At 50.1% G+C, this 20,674-nt stretch overlaps 1 protein-coding gene across 1 annotated transcript; it reads right to left on the minus strand.

Annotated features, from left to right (window-relative positions):
• Positions 1–6,964: 6,964 nt before the first annotated feature.
• TIFAB (TIFA inhibitor) lies at positions 6,965–9,845 on the minus strand (the record flags this gene model as incomplete). The annotated part of the gene is given in 3 exon segments (XM_079770273.1): positions 6,965–7,117; positions 7,119–7,662; positions 9,741–9,845. Coding segments are annotated over 3 exon segments (711 nt in total). The 5' UTR covers positions 9,755–9,845.
• Positions 9,846–20,674: the final 10,829 nt, after the last annotated feature.

Consider the following 20,674-nt stretch of genomic DNA (forward strand, 5'->3'; position numbering starts at 1 on the left):
GAGAGCTGTGCTTTCCTTCTGTATGAGAAGGAAGGTGGCCTCGAAATGCCAGGTGACCTGTCACTGCCCCGAGCTCAGAGAGAGAGGTCCCGGGGAAAAGGTGGGTGTGGTCTCTTACTTATTTCCCCTGTTGCATGTTTTAAGTCAGAGGACTGATTCCAGGGACCAAGCACAAGCACTCCAATTGTGGACCATTACCTGGTAACATCTCTAGATGGGCATTGACAGTGGGGCTCTGCAACCCAAGTTTAGCCAGAGCCAGTAGGCCGCTCCTCACCAGGCGTGCACGGATAGAAGGGGTGAGGAAAAGAGCAAGGATCTAGCATAAATCAAATGCCGGGTCCCCCACTTACAGGCTGAGTGAATCTGGGCATGGTTTCCCTCTCTGGGCCTTGGTTCCCTTATCTGTAGTATGGGATGGTTTAACATCCTCATAAGATTATTTTGAATCTCTAATGTTATAAATATAAACACATTCACTTCTCAATAGCAAAATATTATACAAATTTGTGTGTGTTTCTTAGAATGGTTACTCTGACCTCTCCAGGGCTTCTGTGCAGGCACCACCTTCATGTCCACATTGGTTATTTTGCACAAGGGGCTGCGACTTTTTCAATACCGTGGTGTGCTGGAGCTATCTCACACTGTCTTGTAAGAACTGATTGTTAGACAATCCATTATTAAAAACTAAATTGTGTAAACTTACAGTTAAATTATATAAAGTACAAAGTTAATAAATAATCAAAACTCACAGCTTCCTAGTTATATTCCTATATTTTATCTTATCTGTGCTCTTGAGGTCATTCCCATGTTTACATGCATATCTGTATGGTGGAAATGCTCTGTAATGGTGTGATCATTGTGCATCTCTTTCCAACTCCAAGTTCAGTGATGTCATCTTGGTGCCTTGAAATTGACCATGGTGGGAGAATTTACACCACCGAAATTGGAAATCAGTAAACACTACAGCCAGAGCTGTCCCAGCATTCCCAGGATCTTGTTTCCAGGGTGTATGGTGTTTCTTTATTCAGAACACTCTGGCCTCCTCCAAATGCCCCCCACCATTCCTCTAATGAGATCTCTCCCAGGCTTCTATTTTTCCCCTGAGCTGAGCCAAAACATTCCCTCTGGTTTGTAAAGCGTGCTGAGAATCTCAAGTGGAGCTATTTTCTTTCTGTAACTGAGGAGCAAATCTCACAGCTCATAATTACCCTGTGGTTTTCTAGCCGGCACTTTACCTGGGGTGCTTGACAGAGCCTAGAGGCAAGCGTGTGTGTGTGTGTGTGTGTGTGTGTGTGTGTGCGCGCGCGTGTGTGTGTGCGCGCGCGCGCATGCATGTTGGTGTGCTGGGGGTGAGGGAGTGGGGAAGGAGAAGTCAGACCACATGAGGCTTTCCTGAGGTTTCAACTTGAAATCTGCATAGCAACCACGGGCCTAGGGGAAGAGGAGCGTAAAACTGAAAGATGGAACCTCCTGATTATTAGCTTCCCTGCTTGGCTTCCAATGAGTGTCCCCAGGGGACCATGTGTTCCTCAGTAATGAGGCCCCTCGCTGGTTGTGGAAGCCTCCGATCTCAAGCATCCAGCCTCCCAGGGCAGAGCTCCAAGTCGGGGAGCTCAGCACCTCGTGCGTGGGTTTCTGAGTGGTGAAGGGCTGGGTGGTCATGCTGCATCATGGAGGCAGGACGCATCTGAAAACAGGAAAACCTGTTGGTGGATGGTGAATCGGGAGTGTGGGCCTTGCATGGTTCTCCTGGGATTTGTCCTTGGCTTCTGGGCTCGGGTCCTGGGCATATAGTGAGTCCATTCACTGAGCAAATCACTCACTCTGGCCTCTTCTCACCCTGAGCAATTAGTTGTTTAAAGTGCATTTTAACTTTTTAACCAGGAGCTTTGTTGTGGTTTGAGCTTCTTCCCAAAGCCTCCCTCCTAAAGGTCTGCTATTACACCACTCAAATTCTTTCTCTTAACTCAGTGTCTTGTGATTCAGTCAACAGACCCTTACTGAGGACCTACTGGGTGCCAGGTGGCTGCTCCATCCAAGTCCACGACAGTTTCTTCCTTGCAGGGGCGCTGCTCGTGGGAGGTTCCAGCATGGCGCAGAGCACACAGTAAGAACACAAATTCCCAGCCGAGGGAAACTTTTGTCCCATGGATCACTGGCTGGAAATCCCTGAGTATCCCAACACTGGCTTGGAGCTAAGAGGGAGCGGCTCCTTCGTGGAAAAAGTCAGGGACGCGTCCTGGAGCGAGGAACGTTTGGGGATGGGTGGTGGTTAAGGTGAACGGCTGGTGTTTATTGAGCGTTTCCAAGGTGCACGCACGGAGTTCCTTCTTGCAAGGTGTGTTTCGGTCTTCGAGAGGCGAGGTGGGAACTAGTAGTGTCCACATTTAATACACAAGGAGCAGGGGCTCAGGAGATGAAGGCCATTCCTGAGTCAGTAAGTTGAGAGCAGAGGGGATATAGGTCCTGCTACGCTGCTCCATCTCTGAAGTGAGGGGAGGGGCTTTCAAAGCAGGTGTCCCAGTGGGAGGGGTTGTGTGGGCTAGGCCAGCGTGCACCCAGCTCTCCTCTGTACCTCACTGCATGGCACTTGTCCTTTTAGGGGACACCGAAGGTCACATGGGTTGGGACGTCCTTGGTGGAGGGAAAATCTGTGTTGGCCTATTCCTTTGGGAGGCCTCGGGGCTGTGGAGTCCTCTACACTGTGTCCCCCTCTCCATGTTGGGTGGCCACCGCAGGGCCCCAGGTGGGGGCTGAAGGTCACTGAAATGAGATTACTCCCTACGCTGGCTTTGACTGTGCACCCTCAGATCCATCACTCTCCCTTCCCTCTTCTGCTCTGGACTGCAGGGGAGCCCACCTCCAGGCTGCATTGCCTAGGCTGTTTGTTAGCTGCCTTCTGGCTGGCTCAGCCAATAGGAGCCTACTGGGGTGTGGGGCAGGGGAGAGACCAGGGTGTCTCTCTCTCTCTCTCTCTCTCTCTCTCTCTCTCTCTCTCTCTCTCTCTCTGCCTTGGAAAGCCTCTGGCAGCAGCTGCATCCGCTCCCCCTGGACAGCCTCTGCCTCCGAGGGCCACCACCTCTCTCAATTGCCCTGCAGCCCCAGGGGTAGGAATGGGCAAGGGTAACAACTTCCTGTTCTGGCTGATCTCTGAACTGCATTGTCTGTGTGACTTCTGAGTGACACCATCACCTGCGTACCCAATGCCCTGAATTAAACTTTTTAAATACTTAGAGTGATTTTTGTTTTCCTGATTGATACACTCCCAGCCCTACACTACCCCCACCCCCAAGCAAGATGACGAAATAGGGTCCATTTTCTTAGCCCAGCAAATTACAGGTGACTGGAAGAATGTTATCGAAGATGCAATTATGAAAACCCCAGGGCTGGCTGCCTGACTGAGCTCTCCCTCCAAAGGCCCCAGTCTCTGCTTTCTTCTGAAGATTCCCCACCCCGACCCCTGCCTCTGCACCTTTAAAGGAAAGCAGGCAGACGTCTCAGCTGGGCTCCTTCCAGCAGTTCGAATGGGCGGCCTGGTGGCTTTGCTTGGGATCTGCTCTATGTAAGCTCTGGGTTGGGGAACAGAAATAACAAAGGAGGAAAGAAAACCCCTCCAGAAACACAAACCCCAAGGTCTCTTCTTCCTTCCAGGGCTGTGATTTCATTTTTATTCACATCTGTCCTTTCTCAGACTCCTTCCTGGCCGTTCCTAACGCCTGGAGCTGGGCATCGAAGCTGCAATTCCCCCCCCCCCCCAGCCCCAAAGAAGTGGGTGCTGTGGGGAAAGAGGCAGAGAAGACTAAGAGCTGAGGAGTACTGGCATCGCGCAGGAGTGCACATGTTTGTGGAGCGAGCCCCATGCCAAACGGCACTGGAAAGCACTTTCAACTCATGTGCCTAAAGAAAAAAATAATTAAACTCTTCTGTCTGGGATCACCTTGCTTCCCACATCCCCTCACTTAGGATGTTTTGTTCCCACTGGAGCATGTGATTGGAAAACAAAGGTAAATGAGAGCAATTTATTCCCGGATCATTTTTTTCTCCAACAGGATTAAAGCTGCCTCAGCCATAAAGAGTTTACAAACTCTGAAGAAAGATAATAACTTCCCTTCTCACAGCCCGGTCATGGGGAGGTAATGCATGTTTCCAATCATCTGAGAATGTGACTCAAATGGTAAGTTTTATTTCACTTTAATCCGCCTGTGAGTTCACGTTCAAGGTAAGAGGGATCACAGCCCTGCAATGCGAACAGAGTTTATTAACTGCAGCATCACGCAGGTGGAGGAGCTGGGTTGGTTTACTCTCTCCCCAAAGCCTGGCACCGGCTATGGGGGCCTGGCGTGGTGGTGAGTGTCCGGAGCACGGGAATGCAGGCAGAGCTGCCACAGAGAAGAGAAGCTCGAGGGTCCTAATGGTCCTGTGTGGCTCTTTGGGAACCAGCTAACCTGATGGCAACAACAGCACCACCAGATGCCATGGACTGGGAGCCGAGGAGGAAGAGGGCACAGAGCGGAGCTGGAGAATGGAGCGCGCACAGTAGATACAGTGGCAGGCAGGTCTCCCAACCTGCAGCGCAGGGTGCGGGTGGGGGAGGTGGTGCAGGAGGTGAGAACCTTCCACAGTGACTGGGGCTTACATGCTTCTGCACATCTCTTTGCTGCCTGCAGCCTGGCTGCTCAGTGGGCTGCTGTAGAAAAACTTAGTTCGTAGTTCCTCCTCGCTCTATGACTTAGTCACAAGGAGCAGGGGCTCAGGAGATGGGCTCGCTCTATGACTTAGTCACAAGGAGCAGGGGCTCAGACCCTGAGCCAGACCCTGGATTACATCTTGCTTTATACATGTATGAAGGGACCATCCATTTGAGGGGAAGGGGAAATGTTTGCCTACTGTGGGACTTTAAGGGCCCCTCTTTCTACAGGGAAGCTCACTCCTCCCGGCCAGCATTACCCTCTCCAGTCCTGTCTTTGAAAATGCAGATGCCTCCAGCAAGGCAACATCTTAGCTTCCTATGCCACATGGAATCTCTTAAAGAGACAGCTCTGGTCTGTGTGGGTGGAGTGTTGATACAGGGAGGATGTTCCTGGTGTGTGTTTGGGGGAGGAGGGTTGCATGGGTTGGCCTCCATTGCACTGGGTAGAGGTGAGGGCTGGGGGAGACTTGGTGAGCCACAGGCCAAGGCCCAGTCCAGCCATCCTGACTGCGTCTGCTCGCAGCCCTCCCAGGTCTCCCGGAGGTGCCTGTCTCCTCTGTGCCTCTGTTTGGGGCAGGAAGTGCTGGCTGACAGCTCTCTTGGTGACATGGGGCACTGTCAGATCCGTCAACCTTCCTCAGTAGTCACCACACAGAAGACCAAACACGCAGACTTCTGGTTGGGTTTGGGCTGCAGAGACTCAAGAATGAGGCAGAAGCACCAGCCTCGTTCAGACCCAGCCTGAGAGTCTGGGCTGCCGCAAGTGGGCCTCTACTGTCTGCCGGCAACTTCTCGCCCTTTTTGCCCCAGCTGTCCAACCTGCTTCTTGTCCTACCCTACCCTCACCTGCCCTGGGGAACCTGGCAGTTGCCTTAGCACAGCCAAGGTGACTGCTTCCCTGGGCACTATGCCTGTCTGTCTGTCTATCCTCTGCCCAGCTCCAAGGTGGCCACCGGGAACATAACAGTGAGCAATCCGTGGTCCTATCTGCGTGGAGCGTGAGGTCTCACGAGAAACAGACACGGAAACTGTGGGCGCAGTGTGCCAATGTCCCACGTAGGACTGCCCGTGCTCAGCCATGGCCTTTGCAGTAGGCCTGTGGTCGGCAAACTGCGGCTCGCGAGCCACATGCGGCTCTTTGGCCCCTTGAGTGTGGCTCTTCCACAAAATACCACGGCCTGGGCAAGTCTATTTTGAAGAAGTGTCGTTAGAAGAAGTTTCAGTTTAAAAAATTTGGCTCTAAAAAGAAATTTCAATCGTTGTACTGTTGATATTTGGCTCTGTTGACTAATGAGTTTGCCGACTACTGCCCTAGACCATGGCCAACACTCTGGTGCATCTGCCATCACGTCCTCACGGCGCTTCTTGACTTTCGTGTCCCCCTTGACATGGGGCTCGAGGGGATGCAGGGCCTCACTTACAGACACTGCTGCTCTGCTCATCTGTTCTCTGAGAAAACTATTCCTCCCATGGCCTGCCTGGCCCCCCACTGGTCCCTTATTTGAAAAGACCTCCCCTGAGTGAAATAACTGCTGGGTTGAATTCTAACACAACCCCCCACCACACCTCTCACGAGCCCACCTCTCTGGGAAGCCACCTTTTCCTGAAGACCTGTGCCCTCTGGTCAGCCAAGGCTTTGATCCAGAAATAACTGAGAGCCGGGGAGCGTGAGGATGAGGAGGAAGCCGGTGACAAAGAAGTTCAGGCAGGCCCAGGCCCCGCTCCCCACGCCCACGCCCTGAGCTCTGCTTGCATTCTTTTCAGAAATGTGAGCCCCCACCTTTCCAATTTCCTCTTACACCTCTTCTTCAGTTCCCGCCCCTGCCTCTGCGTGACAGCGTGGCATGCGTGCAGCCCATCTGGGGATCAGGGAATCCTATTGGGTATGCCAGTTTAATGAAATACTTGCAGTTTATTAAACACAGGCTTCCCTAAGCCCCCAGTGCCTGTGGGTATTTGAAAGCCGAAGGTAACCCCCAGCTACCACAAACGTAATTGTTACATGTGTCCACGCATTCCTGCCGCAACCTCAAACTCCCGCTCTTAAGCGGCACACCAAATTAGCAACATAAAGTAACTCCTAGTCAGACGAGACCGTGAAATGTGGGGAAACGCTGCGAGGGGCTCCCGGGGCCCCTCAGGGCCTCTAAAAGTATATGAAGTTCCCATTGCTGTGCAGAGTTGGAAACGGGGAGGGCGCGCCCCCCTCCCCGCCCCAGGCTGTCCATGTTTGCAGAATTGGTTCATTATTAGCCAGGCAGGCCTCGCCTGTCAACGTCGCACGATGTAGTTAGTATATTTCAAGTCCTGTTTCAGCCATGGCGTGCTCCGGGGGGCAGTGGGGCTAGCAGAGCGCGCCGTCTGCGGGCTCCCTCTGGAGCTGTATTTCTGTTCCTCCTCCAGTGCCTGGCTGGGGGGAGCTGCCCGCAGTCTGGGAAGGGCCATGGAGAAAGCCCAGGTGACCTGGAACCGGTTGCTCTGAACCCGGGGCAGGTGGCTCCTTGGGGATGTCTTCCCATTCATCAGTCTCCTCAGCCTGGGGCCTGTCAATCAGGGGTGACGGGCTGACATGGAAGCAGCAGACAAAGGCCTCCAGGGAGGTGCCCCCCTCTACACGGACCACCATCTGGATGCCCGCGAAGACGACTCTGTTGATGGTGCTCAGGGGTACCTGTTCCAGGAACCTCAGCGCCAGCCCGTTGACCCACACGCAGCCCCTGCGACTCAGGGCCTTGAGGCTGAAGGCCAGCAGAGCACTGCCCTTCTCCCGGTAGGGCTCCAGGGACAGGTGTCGGCGGGACAGGCGGGGGAGATGCAGCTGGAGGTGGGAGTCCAGGCCCCGCCCCACCAGAAGCGGGCTGGTGTCATGCTGCAGCCTCTGTGGGACAGTGGCGAAGACAGCAGGGCCCTGGGTGGGGTGGTACAGGCTCATCCGCAGGACTGTGAGGGGTCTTTCCATGGGCGGGAGCCTGGGAAGGATGGAACACAGACACACTTATGGCTCCCTGAGCCCAGACACGCTTGCCCACCTCAGGGACCCCCGGACCACCTGCAGCCAAACAGAGCCAAGCACTGGCCGTGGATGCTGTTATTCTGGTCAAGCCAGGAGGGAGCCAAGGCCCATGGGTTCTAGCTCCAGCTTCATTTCCCCAGACCCTGTGAGGCGGGGGGGGTGGGGGAAGGCATGCCACCTGCACTCTGAATTTTCACTTTCTTTTCTGTAATATGGGTATGCCTGACCTTGCCTATGCCAAGTATAAGGCATTCCAGGATGCTGGGTAGGGTTCTGGTGACCTGTTGTATTTGAGGACAGTTTGGCCCTGCTACATGGAAAGGGAAGGACAGACAGACAGGATACACCTTTCTCATTTCTGACAGTCACATGACGAACGCTTGCCGAGCCCTCCTCTCACCAGCTGCTGGGGTTAAGCAGATGTAAGAGAACAAGCCCTTGCTTTCCCGAGCACCCAGCGGGTGGGAGAGACAGGAGCTTCTAGAATTAGGCAGATCGAGAGGCACAGAAGAGGGGAACCCTGCCTGCTCCGGGGAGATCAGAAAGGCTGCCTGGGAACCCGAAGGAGGAATAAAAACAGCTAGCACATTCCCATGGGAAGCCATGTGCTTATGGGCCTGAACACCGTGAATATCCCATCTTCACTGTCTGAGGCAGAAGGCAGATCCTGACAAGGGAGGTCTCTTGCTCAAGAACTGATGGGGGATCCGTGGAGTGCCACCGGCAATATCTGCCACAGTGCGGAATGCTCACACGGTCGGTCCCAGCAACTCCATCTCCAGTAACGTGTCCTTTAGAATCTCTTTGGCATATGTGGGGAGACTGCTTACAGCGGTCAGCTTTGCTCCTGCATGGATTTGAGGAATACAAATTCTACCACAGCCACCAACCCCATGTGGCCTGGGACCTGCCCCACCTTCAACAGAAACCAACCTTCGACAGGGCTGAGTGGATCTGAACAAAGGATTGTACACTTTCCTGGCACCAGGCTTTTGCTTACACAGTTTGTATCCAGATACTGCTCTTTACGGACCTGGTTCAAATGTGACCTCTTCTAGGACACTCTTTTCCTCTTTCTGCCCTCTGACCCCCATACAGGAAGATTCCCCGCACCTGGGGCACCTGGCCGACCCCCACTTAGTCCATCTTTGCATGACTTGTCAGAGTTCTGTGGGCCCTAGTCTGTCTTGCCGGAGCTCCTCTCCTCCTGTCTCTCCGAGGCCTCCCGAGGGCAGGGTGTGGTCTGAGCTGCCGCACTGCCTTGTGTCCCACTGCCCAGGGCAGACAGGGCCTGGCCACAGCAAGTATCTGGAGGCACATTTGCCAAATGTCTGAATGAGGAGAAGTCCACACACATGAAAAGCACATGAGATCAAGTTTAGATAAACCCCAATTGGACTCTGGTCGTTAAAGGCTGTGAGACAGGGAGCCTGTCACGTGTGGTGCAGGCTCAGTGTCCCTCCTGCCTATTGGATGAACCTGGCTAATGGTGAGGATCTTCCAGTCTCTTGAGGGGCCCACCTGGCTAGGCCCCTCAAGACGCTCTCTTTTTTCTAACACACATGTTTACACAAATACATGCCTCCACCCACATCCCCCTCTGGCCCCAACCTACTGAAAGCCTCCTCCTGAGGGGTGTGATGTAAGCCGGGTCCAGGACAGCCAGGTTTGGCAGCCACGTCACCAGGCCTAGCCAGAACTCAGAGTTCACTCGTAGGAACCAATCCCATGGCTCAGGGACCCTAAGAGAATCCCTCAGAAAGAAGACTTCACCACTGCTCCTGTGACTTATTCTCTGAGCAGTCCAGAGCTGACAGAAACCCTGGCCGGAGCAGCCGAGACTCGTTTCTCCAGGACTGAGATGATCTGGGGAAGCAGAAGCCCAGCCCTGCCAATGCCGCCTCTGGAACTCGACGGGAGGAAGACACTCTGGGGTGTGTGCCTGACAAGAAACCAACAGGGCCCTGCTTCAGCCCCAGTAGGCCTCCTCCCCTCACTGTGGGTTCAAATCCCTCTACCTTCCACCTACCTTACCTCCAAGGGCACATCTGGCTCTGGCACTTTTGCTGTGAGCTCTCGGGAGGAAGTGAGTCCTGGCCTGGACACTTCTAAGGATGACATTTACGGCTGCGGTTCAGGGTTGTGATGTGTCAGAATGCTCATCAGTTTTGTTTTTTTTTCCTTCTTTTTCATTTTAGGACAGAAAATGGAAGTGTGACTTCCTATTGCAGAAGTGCAATCCATGGCTGAGAAGTTGAGAAACCCCAGCCTGGGCCCTCGGCTAGATGCCTCTAGTAGATGGGCTCCCTCCTGGGTTTCAGCTTGGCCAGTTTCTATGGCCCCGTCCCCAGGGACCCTGGGAACTGTGTTCAGGGTATTAGCCATGTCCTTCTTCTCCCCTGCCAGTCAGGTGGGGGAAAGCACTCCAGGCTTGTTAGAAAGGGGAGCCTCTTTGGACAGAGGGTCAAAGGAGGGGGCCCCACTGCATGTGGGAGATTGTGAAAAGAGAACTACGACTGGGCTGGGGTGGCTTGAGGGACCTGTGGGCAATGTGGCAACCCCCTGAGATCTCCAAAAATGGCCAGGCCTCGGGAAGGAACAAAACAGCCACTCACACAGGGTGGCCTCTCTTGCAGGAGGACAGCAAGAAAGCCACCTTCCCTATTCACTCCTCCTGGGCTCTGCTGGGCTTCGAGGGCCATCTGAAGATGGTGCTTGCTCAGCACTATGGACTCTGCCTGTTCTAGAAGTGACCCAGTGTCACAATGGTGCTAATTCTTCACCTGACACAGCTATTCATAATTCGCTGGTGTGTTCACATTGCCTCCCTGGTACCCACCAACATGCCAAGCCGGCAATGGATATGTGCTCATCTTACACAGGAGGCAACTAAGGCCCTAAGAGAGACAGTGTCTGGCCCAAGGTCCCAGAATGAGCTAGCAGCATAATCCTTTCTCTTTCTCCCATCAAACCCTATCCTGGGGACTCTAGAAGGGTATACAGGGGAGTGGTGCAGGCCAGGCCACCCCCATCAACCAGCAGGTGCCTCCCTGCTCTGCCTCACTGTCCCCAGGCCCACTGCTTACTCACTGCTCAAGGGTGACCCTTGAGGTCCCAGAGGTCTCAGCAGGCCACACCCCAGGGGACAATTGAATTTAGAGCCCTCTGGGAGCTATTCAGGGAACCTAGCCTGCTTCCTCTATTCTGGTTGCTTAGTCACTAAGAAGGAAAAACAGAGAACTCTGAAAACAGTTACCTGGCCCTGCCTGCCCCAGCCAGTGCGACACTACCACCAAGGGTCTCCCAGGGAACCAGCTCCCCAGAGATGGGAACTGTATCTGCCCTTGGAGCAAACCAAGCATTAACCAAAAACTGGAAACAACACAAATGCCCATTAACAGGGAAATGAATAAACAAATTGTATAATGTGTACATTGAAATGCTACACAGCAATAAAAAGATAATGAACTAATGAACAATGAAGCTCAAAACCATATGCAGAGCAAATGAAGCCAGGCACAAATGACACAGATGGATGATTCCATTTTTATGAGGCACAAGAACAGGCAAAACTAGCCCATGGTAACAGAGGTCAGAATATTGAATTGAGTCTGTAGAGATGTACCCACTGGTGTATTGGCTTCTTGGGGCTGTCATAACAACGTACCACCAATTGGGTGGCTTACACAACAGAAGTGTATTGTCTGGCAGTCCTGGAGGCTGGAAGCCCAAGCTTGTTTGGACTTGTTGGAGGTGTTTCCTCCAGAGGGCTGTGTGAGAATCTGCTCCAGGCATCCCACAGCTTCTGGTGGTCTGCTGGCAATCTTTGGCTTCCTTGGCTTATGGAAGCATGACCCTGAGCTCTGCCTTCATCCATGGCATTCTCCCTCCAGGCAGTGGCTCTAATCACAGCATTTCAGGCATGCTGCTTGACTTGTGAGAGAGACATGTGCAGTCTGGGCAGTGAAGCTAGAGCCCAGGCTCTTGCCAGTACCACCCCCCTCTCAGTAGAGACAGCTGTACCTCCCTGATGGATGGATGGATGGATGGATGGATGGATGGATAAACAGAAGCTCATATGGCCACTTTGAAGAGCTTCAAGGGCTGTAAATGCACATGGGGCTGAGCCTACAGAGTGGAAGGTGATGGGCCATGTTCCACAGCCTTTCCTCTTTGCCCATCGGTCTCCCTGGCCCAGACTGCCTGGCCATGGTCTCTGGACCATGGGAAAGGGCCTCCTTCTCATTACCTTCCAATCTCGGTAATACTCAGGTACTCCTGCCCACCAGGACTGTAGGGCAATGGGCCGTAGGCAGAAGCCTGGCAAGGAGCTTTGCTCCTGCCACGTGTGTGACCTCAGGTTAGTCCTGTCCCTCTCTGGGCCTTACTTGTCCACCTTTGGGGATGGGACACATCCTCCCCACTGTTCCTTGCAATGGTAAGAGGAGTGCTATGTCCATACTCCCTGGCATGAGAGAGTGGGCGGGCAGAAGGAATGTGTTCATGGCTCCTGGGTAACTTGGTTCAGAGCAGTTCCCAGCAAGAGAGAGAACTGAAACTGCCAGGGGAATGCATCTGGCAAGAGGAAGTCCTGCCCAGGCTGCATCTTCCAAAGGCCAGCAGGAAGTAGAACGAAAGCAGGGGAAGTGGAGGTGCTAGTTTTGCTCTGCTTGTCCTCCTTGGCTAGGATGACCTCCTCCAGTTGGTGTTGGGACCCTGGGGCGCGTACATCAGCAAGCAGATGTGCCCTGTCATGTGCTCCTTGGAGAACTCAGGGACAGAACAACAGCTTCTGGGGCTTTCTACAGGCGTGGGCAGAAAAGGACTCTGGTGTCAGAGAGACTTGGGTCGGAGGCTTATGTGACCTCAATAAGTTACTCAGCCTCTCTGAACCTGATTTCTGCTCTGGAAAATGAGGGTAATTTGTTGTTGTATGAGGGCTAAATAAGATAAATGCCAAGTTCCAAGATAAATGAGACCTATTTGGCTGAACCCTTACCAGCAGAATAGAGTGAAGAGGCATCCTGGGGAGAGGGGCTGGCAGAGCAAACTAGCAGCCTGCACAAACCCCAGGTTCTCAGAAGGCTCCAGGTTTTGCTTAAAACAAACATAATTTTGGAGTTGAATACATAATTTGCATGAGTCTAACATAAATTCCCTTGTTAACAATAATGAGATCAGAAGGATTCTCGAGGAAGAATCTTCAGTTTATTGTTTGGGAATGTGGTCCTAACACAGGAGGGGAAGGTTACCCACTTTACAGATGAGGAAGCTGATACTCATAGTAATTAGTTGACTAGACCTAGGTCACATGTTTGGAAGGTGTCAAAACCAGCACTTGGGTCCAGTCTGTGGGATTCTTGTACTTACCCATGAAGCTATCATGACTGATGGATGGTGCTCTCGTGAGTCCAGCTGCTCCACCTTCTCCAAACATCTGTTACAGCTGGCTGCTGGCAGTTCACTAGGCAGAGAGAGGGACCCTGCTTCCAATCCACCCAGCCAGTAAACTACTTCTCCCCTATGTTCTTATGGCCCTCGGCCACCAGGTGGCAGCATCCCTAAACCCAGTGGTCTGCTCTTCAAGGTGCTAGGTGAGGACAGTGAAAATCAAGGGACTGCTGGGGAGGAGAGGATGAGGAAGGCCAAGTGATCAGAGTGGGATGAGGACAGGATCCTTGCTTCTCCAACTCAAATGCCCTAAGCTGGCCCAATGTGAATCCACAGCAAAACTCACCAGAGGATGCCAATTCATTGAGCATGGAGATAAAGCAGGAAGTCAGAGCCTGAGGCCATGGGGGCAGCAGTTCCAAGCACAGGTGAGCTCAGAAAGGTTAAGTAACCCACCCAGGACGTAGACTTAGTGCCAGGTTTGCTCCCTTATCTATAAAATGGAGTGATGATGATCCACTTTAAGGAGGGGCCGCCAAGCAAGGACATACATGCAAAGCACTTAGCCTAGGCCAGGGCCTCATCTGTAGTTAGTGCTCAGAATATGGATGGAGTGTTTGTTACTATGATCACCAGGACTGAAGTCTCCCTGTTCCCACTGAGCTCTCAGGTAAGAAAAAGAGCACCTGTAACTTGTGGAGATGGGTGCTGTGAGGGAGGATTCACAGGACCTTGACCTCCAGGAAGGGAACCTAACACCCCAGGGATGGAGAGGACTCCAGGGCAGGCCTCCTGGAGGAGGGGACCACTTGTGCTGACTGCTGCAAGATGGTTAGGAGTTGGCCATGTGGAAACAGATGGTATGTGGGAAGGACCTGGTGGAGGAAGGTGGGAGTCAGGTTCCCATATTCTGGAAATGGCTCTGCCTCACCTGCTCTATAAGCTAATAAGAATGATAACAGGAGTGGTGCTTGAATTTCAAAACAATAACATTACCATTTATTGAGTCCTTATGTGAATTGTCTTATTTAATCCTCTCTGCAACTCCGAGATAAGTCCCAGTACTAATCGTATTTCACAAATGAGAAAACTGAAGCACGATTAAGTAACTACTCAAGACCACCCATATAATATGTACAGGGTTATATCTCAAACCCAGCTCTGATCTTGAAATCCTTACCCTCACCTTCTGTGCCCTCCAAGGGCTGGGCTGGGTGATCTCTCAGGATTTGACCTCTACTAGTCTCCTGACCCAAACCCTGGTGGTAAGCAAGTGGCTATGGGGGTGGGGGAGTGGTTCAGATTGCTTACTCCTGTGGCATTCCTCCCAGAGTGCTGGCCTGCTGGAGGCTAATTCCAGCATGTCATACTAAATGCAAGAAGTCCTCAAAAGGTTGATGGGCTTCTATATTCAGCAGGGCTGAATACATATTATTGCCTACTGGAATGGCCAAAGGCATTTCCCCAAACCTGAAGATCTGCATATATTATTGTCTGTTACCAGACAGCTGAAGGCATTTTAATCTACATGTTATTGCCTCCTGCTGGCCAAACACCTGAACAGCCATAGGCAGTTCCCTCCAAACTGACAACGCCTACTGTATACTAAACCTTAGCCTTTGATATGTATATCTGCTTTGTTTTAGGGCAATTTGTGTTAATAAAGAGCTAGGGGTCCAGAACTTGGTTACTGAAGCTAAGCCCTCCTCTGGCTCCCCCATGGATTACAAATTTGCATTATATTTCTAGTCTCTTTATTAATTTACATGCAGCGCCTTCTCCAGATTCCTGAACCCTTCTAGATGCTGGGAAAGACCCCCAGCATTACTGGCCAGCCTCCTTGCAGAGGTGAGGCTGGCCGTTATGGCCTGGGTGGCCTCCATCTGCTGAGCCGCAAGAAATGCTGAGAGGAGGTCACATCAACTTTGCTGCCATTCTGGCCATGCTCCCTCTCCTATTCTAGGGGTCCTTGCGAAGCCCAATTTCAATATTGTTCTAAATTCTTAATATATGTCAATTTCACTAAATGCTAAATCCAATAATGCCTGGATCCCTGACTAATTAATGCCTGGGGTGCTTGGAAATTCTGGGGGCCTTCCTGGCTCTTACCTTGGGGTGGGGTCATCAGGCCACAGGGAGCCAGTGTCGATAAGCCCAGCAATCAGCTCAAGCTTTCGACCTCTTTTTATCTACTGAACTAAAGGGCTGTCCTTTAGGCTGCTCCCCTGGCCTGCATGCTGTCCCCTCTATCTTCACTGACTGCATCCAGAGCTGCAGAGGTCCAGAGGGCAGGAAGGGACCCTTCATGGGGAGTCCAGCCTTAGCTCCACCATGGACATACTTCACAGTGAGCTGCTTCGCCTCTCTGGGCCTCAGTGTCCTCATCTGTAGGATGGATAATCACGCCTGCCAACCCTCAACCCCATCCCCACCCCACCCTTGCCCTATAGTCAGTGTCTTCATTTAGTACTTTGACAGGAGTCAGCTTTTACTTGGTCAATCAGAGTTGCCAAGGAGTTCTTTCTTTTTTAGTCTAGAACTGGTATTGAAGAAACACAGCTTGGTCTTATTTAAAGAATGCAGCTGGCCAGGAAAGATGTCCTCAAATACAGCACAACACACATCAAACATGGACTTTTTGTTTTTAGTTAAGTGAGGTAAAAGCTTAGCATAAATACTTTTAACTATAATTTAGGAATAAAGCGTATTCTGAAATTAGTGTGCCTTCAAGGCAGATTTTTAACATACCATGAGAAACCCTCTGTGGGACTGTAGGTGGATCCCAGTGCTTCCCAGTCCTCCGTTCAGACCTGACAGCAGCAGGAGGGAAAGCAGCTGTTCCTCTGCAAATAATGCACAGAACATGTTATAAAATTAATTTATTTTATGTTACTTAAAGTGGCCATTTTAGCCATTTTAAGTGCACAGGTCAGCAGTGTTAAGCATATTCACAATGTTGTGCAACCAATCTCAAGGACCTTTATCCATCTTGCAAAACCAACTCTATACCCACTAAACAAAAACTGCTCTTTCCCCCTCCCTCAGCACCTGGCAACCACCATTCTACTTTTTGTTTCTATGGGTTTGACTACTCTAGATATGTCGAGTAAGTGGAATTGTATGGTATTGTCTTTTTGTGACTGGCTTATTTCACTTAGCATAATGTCTTTAAGGTTGATTCTGCAACATCCATGTTGTAGATGTGTCCAAATTTTCTTCCCCTTTATGGCTGAATAATATTCCATTGTATGGATATGCCACTTTTGTTCATCCATTCATCTGTCAATGGACACTGGGATTCTTCCACCTTTGGGCTATTGTGAATGATGCTACTATGAACATGGCGTGCAAATATCTGTTAGATTTCTTGCTTTTGATTCATTTGGATATATGCCCAGAAGTGAGATTGCTGGACTATCTGGTAATTGTTTCATTTTTTGAGGAACAGCCATACTGTTTCCATAGTGGCTGCCAATTTTATATTCCTACCAGCAATGCACAGGGGTTCCAGTTTCTTCACATCCACGTCAACACTTGTTATTTTCTGTTGGTTTGTTTTTATAGTAGCCGTCCTAATGGACATAAGGTGATATCTCACTATAGTTTTGACTTGCATTTCCCTAAGGATCACTAATGTTGAATATTTTTTCATATGCTTGTTAGCCATTTGTCTACCTTCATTGGCAAAATATCTACTTACATCCTATGCCCATGTTTTAATTGTTAGTTATTTTTCTGCTGTTAGGTTGTAGGGGTTCTTCATATATTCTGAATGTTAACCCATTATCATATGTAGGATTTACAAATACTTTTCCCATTCTATATCTTGCCTTTTCTTACATTGATTGTATCCTTTGATGCGCAGAAGTCTTAAATTTTGATGTAGTCCATTGTGCCTATTTTTACTTTTGTTGTCTGTGCTTTTGGTGAAAAGCGCCAGGTATCCAAGATAGCCAATGATATCCAAGAAATCATTGCCAAATCCAATGTCATAAAGCTTTTCTTCTAAAAGTCTTGTAATTTTTTGTTATATTTAGATCTTTAATCCATTTTGAGTTGATTTTTATATATGGTTTAAAGGTCAACTTCATGTGCATATCCAGTTTTTCTACAAAAATTATGATAAGATAAAATTTATAAAATATGTATTACCTAATCCTTTTCAGGAAAAGCTTGTCAACTTTCCTTTATGTCAGTAAAAGTTATTTTTTAAAAAGGTAAAATTTATGGCTGATAAATTTGGTTGAATAGGAATTTTGCATGTCTTGATAGCAATAAAAAACACTCAAATTCAACTTTTAGGTTTTATTAAATTATTTATTTATTTATTTATTTATTTATTTATTTATTAAGCCTTACCTGAGGATATTTTTCCATTGAGTTTTAGGGAGAGTAGAAGAGAGAGGGAAAGACAGAGAGAAACATAGATATGATAAAAACACGTTGATTGGTTGCCTCCTGCACAAGTGTGGAGTGTGTGTAACAACATCAATCTCAGGCAGGTGTGGAGTGAGAGTCAGTGAACAGCCCATGCCCTGGGATACTTGCCAGGCACCAAGTCTGCCATTTCCTCTGTAAGCTGGATCCTGTGCCACTCGCTCGCTGCACTTTCTGGATGTCCCTGATGTCAGAGATTTTCAGGGAAAAGATTAATGTTATCACTATGTTTTCCTACCATGGGCCCCTAAATAAAGCTAAGGCCAAATGATCTCCATCAAGCACTGTTTTTTGTGGGTTTAGGCCCTAGACTCAGAGCCCGTAAACAGATTTCTGACTCCCCCCTCCCCCAAAAAGGATAGACCCACAAAACCCAGAAGTTCAAGGCATTTCCAAACTTTTGAATTTGTTCATAATTTAAAATTTATCCTAGAAGCTTGATTCTTTTAACTGCTGGGGAATACCCGCAAGGAAAACTGGTCACTGTGCAGAGCACCACCACAAGTGGGGTTTTGAGAGGCCTGGGCTGCCCACACTGGGTGTCCACTCACTCCTGCCGCCTCGAACAGCTCAAACCACCTCCTGCATCTGGGATAGTCATCGGGAGCTGGAAGAGGACCCATGTTTCCTGAAAGAATGCTAAATCACAGAGGCTCTGGTGCCAAGGAAAATAGCCTGGCCCAGTCTGAGGCCGTGAGCCTCGAAGGCCACCTCAGGAAGCTGCTGTCACCATGGGGAGTGCCATCTGGCTTGATTTTGCCAAAACAAAGGAAAAGCCCTCCAGCAATTTTTGTGAATTTATTTTACAAAATCAAATCATCTGCTTTTAATTCTCCTTTACTAATTTAATACAAACTGGAATTTCAAAAACCTGCAACAGACAAAAATCTCACTTTGGAATGGATGACAGATCCCACATGGCTTGCCTTTCAATTTGGGACCAAGAGATGGACTTTGGAGAGTTCTGGGGAGCAGAGGCTCTGGTGGTAGGATCACCCCTGTGTACATGTGCTCTGAGCTCTTAGGGACTAATAGCCACCTCCACTCACAGGACCGAACAGAGGCATTCCAGACTCCCCTGCTTCAGGGAACTTACCCTGCAGGTCTCCAGAGCCATGTTCCAGTGGACTTGTGCTTTTGGACCTCTTCCCAAGGAGCGAGTTGCACCCAGAGTGAACTGGCCTCTTCTGTACCCAGCCCCAGATGGGCTCTGCAGTGGCCAACTCCCATGTTCAAGGAGGTTCAGGCCTATGCAGCAGACAGGCTCGCAGACAAGTACCAGCCAGTAGGACCCATGAGGGTGTCCTGACAAAGGGCCAAGACCAGCCTGGTGGGATAAGGTGGGCTTCCTCAGAGATGATGCCAAGGCCAGGCCTTGAAGAACCAGCAGGAGTTGGCTAAATTAACAAGGGGGAGCAAGCACCCCAAGAGGAGCTATGCATGAGCAAAGGCTCACCCACAAGTGTGAGGGAATCAGACGATGGGACAGCTGTGGGAGAAAGAGCAGGCTGCTACGTGCTCAGCCCTCTGCACAGGCACCTGGGGTTCCATTGTCAACATTACCCCCAGGTCCTCCAGCTCTTCCCCTCCAGGCTCTCCCTCTAAGCAGTCCAGGGCTCATAATGGTGGCTCCACAGTGTCAGCAACCTAAACTCCTTCCAACTCGTCACTCTGCTAACCCCAGAGTATTGCTCTCATCCACATGGTTCCAAACAGCTCACCCCCACCATATCTGCATCATAACCAATGGGAGTGAGCAGAGGCAAGCATGAGGAACACAGCCTCTCCCTTTAAATTGCCTGCATCACTTCCATTCACATCCTATTGGCCTAGTCTTAGCCAGTGGCTAGATCTAAGATCTAGCTTCAAGGGAGGCTGGGTGGCTATGTGCTCAGTGACAAAAGAAGAGTTCTATTATTATAGAAAAAAGGGAGACCTAATATTGAAACACAATTGAGTCTTCTTTCCCAGCTTGCTAGCATACTTGTCAAGGCTGTAAAAGACTTCAGGAGCTTGCACCTCACCCAAGCTCATAGCTGGGCTCGCCAGCCATAGAGTAATTCACACAGAGAGAGGTTGACTGCTAACTCGGCACCTCAACACCTGCTATGTTGGAAAACATCACCATCAGCCTTCCACCTTCTTAGAGTGCTAAGCAAGGGGACAGCCTAAAACAGCAGCATGATGGCTGTGGTTTGGCTGCAGGGAAGACTTCCCTGAGAGAGGATTGTTCACTTTAGAAGCAGGGCGTGTGAATTGGAGGGTGGCTGATGGCCAATCGTTGGATGCAGAGAAGGGGATGGGTGAAGGGAGAAAGTTTAGTTTTTTTGTTTTGTTGTTGTTGTTGTTTTTTGTCAAAATAGACATTTCCCTGAATGTTCTAGTTCTGTTCTGAGATGCAGACTCACAAAAGGCTCTTTGTTTTATTTTTATGTAATGTTTTGAAAATGTAATATAGTCACATAGTTCACAATTTTTGTAAAGATAGAAAGAAGTAGCGTGAAAAGTCTCTCTCACCCCTCCCAGCAGGTAACCGCTTTAGTAAGTGTCCGTGTATCCTTCCTGCTATTCTTCGTGCAGGCACAAGCAAGCTTGAGTATGTAGTCTAACCACCCTCCTCTTTTCTAACCACTGCTGCCGTGCTTTGCGAAGGTGCCTTAAGACCAGCAGTTCACGTCCTCCCCAATGGTTTCTCACTCTTAAATTTTCTCCCTGTCCTATGATATTTCACAAAACTAGCTGGAGCCATGACAACAAATATTTCATAACCTTCCTGTGTGACATTTTTCACATGTGCTTTACAAATGTGCGTCTTCATTCCTAATCAAATGGCATGGGCAATATGTCTTTTCCACATGGCCACTAATATAATATCAAGAACGTTTTCCCCTTCCCTCGGCCCCAGGGCGGAGCTAGATCATGAAAATGGAAAAGTGATGAGAAGATGAAAAATCCTGCCTACAGAGCGCTCTCTCCAAGTGGTTTTCCAGAGGCTCCCTGGGACTGCGTCACCTCACGAAGCGTAAATCACCATCTGGGCCTAGCCCAGTGGCCCAATGCGTGGCTGTTTCGGTTTGGTAGCCATTTGGCTGTTTGACCCAAAGTGCCCCTGCTGTATAAGTGTTGGCCTCTGTCTGCTC

This window comes from Cnephaeus nilssonii (genome assembly GCF_951640355.1).
Source record: "Cnephaeus nilssonii genome assembly, chromosome: 5".
Taxonomy (NCBI): domain Eukaryota; kingdom Metazoa; phylum Chordata; class Mammalia; order Chiroptera; family Vespertilionidae; genus Cnephaeus; species Cnephaeus nilssonii.